The sequence below is a fragment of the Nanorana parkeri genome, unplaced genomic scaffold (genome assembly GCF_000935625.1).
Source record: "Nanorana parkeri isolate BGI_ZX_2015 unplaced genomic scaffold, ASM93562v1 scaffold1622, whole genome shotgun sequence".
Classification (NCBI taxonomy): domain Eukaryota; kingdom Metazoa; phylum Chordata; class Amphibia; order Anura; family Dicroglossidae; genus Nanorana; species Nanorana parkeri.
Genome location: NW_017307890.1, coordinates 85172 through 91992, shown reverse-complemented (window position 1 = coordinate 91992; position 6821 = coordinate 85172). Strand labels below are relative to the sequence as shown.

Genomic DNA, 6821 nt, shown 5'->3' with positions numbered 1-6821 from the left:
AAGACGAAAGGCGGGGGGGGGGGGGGATCTCCCTTGCTGAGCTATTGTATTTTGATGGTGGTGGGTGTGCAGCTGATTGGCTGTGGTCACTGTTCGTGCAACAATTGCCGGCCCAGCTCCTGCAACAGAAGTCCATCATATTTGTTGAGTGGAGTGGTGCCGGCAGTCCCAAATACAGCTCGAACTCCAGTCAAGCCAGCAAAATTCAAGCCGTGTATGGCCAACTTTAGCGTTAGCTGCAGAATGGAAGAAATAAAAGATATTACACAATAATAGGACGTCACGGATCCTCCGGAGAGAAGGCTTCCATCCACCTCCTCCAATGGAAAGTCAGTCCCCATAGGCTGCCATGTCTGGCGCATTAATGAGATTGTCTATGAATAATCCTCTCCCGGGGAAAACATTGTCTAACCCCTTCACTGCCAAACACCGCCTCTGCATGTCACACCAGCCATATACCTTGTGAGAGCAGAGAGCCCACAGACCGTGCCTCAGAGTCTGATAGAGACGTGTCCTATGGTTATTAAATGTCTGCTAAATCACTGGTTCTCGGCCTGTGTAACCTCAGGACCCACATTTGTCCTTGGTCATTAAGTCGCGACCTAGGTCTCACTGCACTGGAACGCACGGCATTGCGGTACCGCGGGTTCCGGTGCGGGCGATCGAAATGAGGGTGGAAGGTGCGTTTGCAGTACCATTCAAATCAATGGCAACACAACGCACCTCGCACACTAGAATGCGTAGTAGGTGTGATTCCATGGTACAGTGCGTTAATCGCGTGGGACTGTACTAGTCTACACACTCAAAAAAAATGTTTCCTTTTCTCTTTTTTAATGTCCACCCAGTCTCCCTACCTTACAAGAACTGGAGCGGATCCTTAGCCTGGGGTCCAATGTGGGCTGCTGTGCTGTGACGGAGCTCCATCCATAAGTGCATTGCTTGTACAGCTCTGCAGGGGTGTCGGGAGCCAGAATGCAGGTCGTTGGGGGAGCCCTCCGCACACCTCACAGCACTCCCAGCCAGATAAGAAAAGATGGTGCTCGCAGTGATAGTGGTTCACGGATGGCGCCGTGCAGACATAGAACAAGCAGGGAATCACCAGCACTCAATAATGAAAGCAAAATATGTCCCTTTAATGGACAGAAACCGACGTTTCGGGGCCGCGCAGGGTCCCTTCCTCAAGGCAGAAAACATAACCATGTTTTCTGCCTTGAGGAAGGGAGCCAGAATGTGGCGTCAGTCCAGTCCAGGCACCTCTACAGGACACGAGGGAGCTGTAAGCAATGTATGGATGGATGGAGCTCCCTTTGCGGCCATAGCCCCATCCCACCCCACCTCAAGCTGACACTCGGCACTGGGCAGCATATTCTGAATGGCTGCTTGGGAAGAGAACTGGCAGTGCTGCGCTAGGGGAGGCAGAGGAGCCTCTCACCTAGTGCAGTAGAAGGCATGCAGTGACCCACTGAACACGAGGTCGCGACCCACTTTTGGGTCACGACCCACCTGTTGAGAACCAAGGTGCTAAATGATATGCAATACCGGTCATTAAAATCGCATACAAGCTTTGCTGCTTTCACTGAAACAATCCCTGGTGATCCTGCTAAGACTGTCCTTGTTCACATACTTCCTATTTTTAGGGTAACAACACTTTCCTTCTTCCAGATCTGTACTGTAATCCACTGTGAGACTTGGAGCCTCCTGTAATAAAGACCGGTCACTGCTGATTTATATACTTGTGCAGGGTGACTGGTCTTGTCTCCTCCCCCTCCTGTAATAAAGACCGGTCACTGCTGCTCTCTCTCCTTGTACAGAGTGACTGGTCTTGTCTCCGCCCCCTCCTGTAATAAAGATCGCTCACTGCTGCTCTCCCTCCTTGTGCAGGGTGACTGGTCTCGACTCTGCCCCCTCCTTTAAAAAAAAAAGACCGCTCACTGCTGATTTATATACTTGTGCAGGGTGACTGGTCTTGTCCCCGCCCCCTCCTGTAATAAAGACCGGTCACTGCTTCTCTCTCTCCTTGTACAGAGTGACTGGTCTTGTCTCCGCCCCCTCCTGTAATAAAGACCGGTCACTGCTGCTTTCTCTCCTTGTGCAGGGTGACTAGTCTGGTCTCCGCCCCCTCCTGTAATAAAGACCGGTCATTGTTGCTCTCTCTCCTTGTGCAGGGTGACTGTTTGAGTCTGCACCCCCTGCTATAGTTTTCAGCAGGCAGTCTGTATTTAGGTGTGGCCTGCTGGGCCCGTCACAGCTCTGCTCTCTGCACAGGGTTTTGCAAAGGCATTTGGTGCACACAGAGTGGATTTATATCCTTTGGCTATTAAAGAATATATTTAAATTAAATATTTTGTGCCCTGTTCCGCTTTATCACATGTCAGTGCTGCACGATGACCATTATTTTTAGTGGTGCTAGTTCACATCTGTGCGATGGCATTGACATGCGCCGTCTCTCGTCTGGTGCTCCAACGCAATAAGACCTATTAGGGACATTGGTAGCACATGAAAACAAGCCTAGAAAGGTGTGAATTCATCTTAAGGGGCCAATTCAGACTTATGCGATTCACTAAAGCATGCAGTTCAATGCGGGTTATTCTTGGTGAATGGCACGTCAACATACTATGTTAAAGTGGGCAACACGAGTGCACGGCAGCGCATCAAAGCTCATATGTTGTGTGTTGTGGTGCGCTGCATTCTCAAAAAAATTTCACGTGTGCAGTTATGGTGCAATAAGATGCATTTGCAGCCCATTCATAATAAATAGGCTGCTTAATGCAAGGCACATTAAACACACCGTGAAGAATGGCCGTAGTATAAACGGTCCCTAAAGCTTCTGAGAGCAGACTTCTGTGCTGGTTGTCACAGGGTTAATGCCCTGGGGATCTAAACAGAACAATGGAGATACTGGAAGCCCTGGGATTTGTAATTGGGAAGGAACTGCACCCTAGCTAGCAGTCTCTACTCATTATGTGCAGATAGTGTTACTTGCAGCCTTATACTTTGTATACCCAGGTGGAAATATAAAGTAGGCTACGGTTTCCAAAACCATGTCCTCGGAGATCATATGAGCCAAGTCCAAGGCCTCGTTCACACAAAGACACTTCTTATAGCGTGCAGGCTAGTGTCTGTGTGAGCTCCAATGGGATCGGAGTGATGCGCCCTTTCAGATCTCCACACAGCAGCTTTGTGTGTTGCACTGCGATGTGATCTCTGGTGTACGCCCGCCGCTGTCGGAATTCAATAGCCCAACAGAGAAAGGGGGTTGGGGGGGTCCCCTATCCATGCTGTGAATTTAACAATGAAAAGATGCATTCTTTGACCCTTTAGCCCTCGTTCACACCTGAACGTTTTGTAGCGTGTTCTACGCTCGACGAACACTCTACAAAACGCTCAAAAATATAAATCCCATTGTATTCAATGGTCTCGTTCCCACCTTGGCGTATTTCCACCCGTCCCTAACGCGCTACAAAACGGCCCACGCCTGAAAAGGTACATGTACTACTTTGGGCCATTTTGTTGCGCGTTTCCATTGGGATACAGCCAAGTAGCCTTTGGAAACACGCGTTTGTCGCACGACTTTTTACCGCGAATCGCGGTACAGACGCGCATATGCAATACGCCAAGGTGTGAACGAGACCTTTGTCTACTTCTGTCTCAGCAGTGACCCGCAGTAGCTCAGCTCAGGCGACGATCTGTTTTGACCTTTTGTCTACTGAAGAGTTGCATAGACAGGCCATGACATGCCCCAGCGTGCCTCAACCACTGCACCAATGCCCTTAATGGCTTATGCAGGAGCCTGGACTGAGTGGGGATTCTTCAAAAGGCACATAAATAGCTACCGCATCCCGCTTCTCATCCTGATTAGGGGAGCCGGCCTGGGAGGAACTCAAGTCAAAAACATACCTGCAGAAAAACCTCAAGGCCTAAGGCCCCATTCACACCACCTCCAGATCATCTCCAGACCAGACCAGATTGTTTCCGGACTCCTAATGTATCCCGATACTATGTCTGGCCTCTGTCCACACCGGCGCAGTCCGTTCCAGACCAGAAACATACTGCACGTCTCATTTTGTCTGGTCCGGAATGCCCTGGAACTGCGGCAGGTTCACACCATTTTCCGGACCAGGTCTGGAAAATGGTGTGAACCTGCCCTAAGAAAATAGCGTCACCGAATAAAGCTAAACTCCAGGGTTACCCTTGCAGCGTCCCCTCCACCCGTGCTCATTACACTCTGAATTACCTGTGGAAACAGACGGCCTGCAGGTCTTCCATGTAACCCTTTGTGATCTCCTCCAGGGGATCTTTGCTTAGTGGGCTGGTGTCGGCCAGGCTCTCACACCAGGCATCAGCCCAGGGTTTTGGATCTTCTTCCACACATTGCAGGATCTCCTTATCATGAGGAGAGGTGATCTGAGCCCCGTTCTCCCAATACACCTGCAGAGGGAGAAAGAAGATTGTTCCATATGTTCAGTTTGGTGGGAACCAATCAAATGTTAAACTAGTAAATGTACCCCCCATTACCAGCTACTTTACAGGTGGTATTTGGTGCCCAGCCGACATCGGGCTTTTTTTCCGGGTCATGCCGGTTTGTGGTTCTGAGATTGTGGAGAAGTGGGCTCCTATATGTACGTATGGTGGCAATGTCCCAAGGCTCAAAGATTTTGGACTCAAGTTTTTGATTTTCTTTCCAGTTTACTAGATACAACGCTGTCACTAGACCCGAAGGTGGTTTTGCTTAACCTCCCTCGTGCTGGGCTCTCCCGCAAACATCAATTCCTATTGCATGGTCTCACTGCTGCCGAACAGACGGTGGCAAAGTTGTGGATGTCTCCATTGATTCCCTTCGAGAAAGTAAAGCGTACAATTCATTGGACCTTTGTCAACGAAAGAATCTCGGCACGTCTGGCAGATAGAGTCCCAAATATGTGATGTCAACTAGTGTCTGTGAAGGTTCTCCTCTATCCTCCTCTAGTGTTCTATATGCTATGTAGTAGGGATGCACAGATACTGATACTAGTACCGCTGCCGATACTGAGTATTTGGGCGAGTACTCGCACAAATGTTCCGATACTTACCCCCGATACCGGAATTTTTCCTCTGACCTGCAGTGCCGTAGGGGAACATAGACCTGGCTTCCCAAGCAATCAGGAAGCCAGGCGGCGAGTAATGACCCACCTCCCAGCTTCCTGATTGGCTGCGAAGCCGGCTTTCCGACTAATCAGCCCTGAGCCACCGTCCTGGCCAATCAGGAAGCCGGGTCATTACTCACCGCCTAGCTTCCTGATTGCCGATATTTTGCTGTCAGTACTCGCTGATACCGAGTACTGATACCAGTGCTTCTACTGGCATGGAGATGGCTTCCTGGGCAATCAGGAAGCCAGGCAGCAGGTAATGACAAGCCCCCCGGCTTCCTGATTTACCGGGAAGCCGGCTACATGCCGATTGGCTGGGAAGCCATCTTCTCAGCCAATCAACATTGAGCCGGCCAAACATGGAGCCAGCTTCCTGGGAGATCAGGAAGCCGGGCGGTGTGTCATTACCCACTGCCCGGCTTCCTGATTGCGCAGGAAGCTGGCTCCATGCCAGCGGAAGCACCGGTATCGGCGAGTACTGACAGCAAAACTTGTACTGGAAACCCAAAAACCAGTATCAGTGCATCCCTGCCCAAACTAGTAAGACCACCTGACTTTTTTTTGCGTGGAACACTTTATAAAAACCTGTTGATCATGCCAATAGAATTGGACAGGCTCATCTTTTGAGACAGTGACAACGCTTTCCCTTTAGGCAGTGAAATCACTGCAGCGTTGGCACTCTTACTGCCGCTGTAGCTATTGGTACAGTCGACTGCCCTATCATTAAATAGCCATATCTAGTGCTGACCATAACCCCTTAGATTGACTACACATTGCTCTATCTGCAAGAGTTTAGGAACATGTAAAATCCCCGCTCTGTCCCTCACAACCCCTCCCGCTCGGTCACCAATGGTGCAGGAGAAGGACATTTAATATGCCAAATTGTATTTATAATGCTTGTTTACAACTTCCAGCAGCACAGTATTGACATCACCAAATCCCAATGAGACTACCAGACAGGAGGAGCAGAGCCTTAGATGAACTGTGACTGTTTCTGTAGCTTGGATTCCTACCTTGTACCCGTTGTCTTCCTTGCGGTTGTGAGACGCGGTGATCATCACGCCAGCGGCGGCTCCGAGCTTCTGAACGGCGTACGGCTGGAAAGAGCAAAAATCCCAATATTACTCCAAGACGACAAATCCTGATTTCTGGCTGACAGAGTAACACACATTTCATGTCATAGGGAATTGTACATACAGAATATTGTGTTTGAGGCCTCCAATGGGGCGGAGTTACAGAAAACTGATCACAGAGAACTGGAAGAAGTGGAGGAGCTGCCACCGGCATCTGGATTACTTCCAGCAATTGAAACGTCTTTCCGCCTTCACCTCCAACATTTCCAAAATATGCGCCGTCTTACCTAATGACTCCACCAACATATGATTCACTCCCTTGTTATCTCTCACCTGGACTATTGCAACTTCTTCCTCATTGGCCCTGACCTCTATACAGGCTCCTCCCCCACTTCAGTCTATCATGAATGCGGCTGCTAGACTCATTCAACTTAGCAACTGCTCAGTGTCTGCAACCCCTCTCTGCCAATCCCTCCATTGGCTTCCATCCTCCACCCCTCTCTGCCAATCTCTCCACTGGCTTCCATTCCACGCACCTCTCTGCCAATCCCTCCACTGGCTTCCATCCTGCACCCCCCTCTGCTGATCCCTCCACTGGCTTCCATCCTCCACCCCCCTCTGC

The 6821-nt window shown here is 50.0% G+C and overlaps 1 protein-coding gene across 2 annotated transcripts in view; it reads right to left on the bottom strand.

The window, feature by feature from the left end:
- Nucleotides 1-6821, bottom strand: part of PGM2L1 (phosphoglucomutase 2 like 1) — a 49419-nt gene that overhangs the window by 18115 nt on the left and 24483 nt on the right. For both annotated transcript variants that reach the window (XM_018570894.1, XM_018570895.1), the window contains exons 5-6: nt 6140-6231; nt 4235-4428 (exon numbers count right to left, since the gene is read on the bottom strand). In XM_018570894.1, the coding sequence (XP_018426396.1) occupies nt 4235-4428; nt 6140-6231 (286 nt within the window). The remainder of the gene's footprint in view (nt 1-4234; nt 4429-6139; nt 6232-6821) is intronic.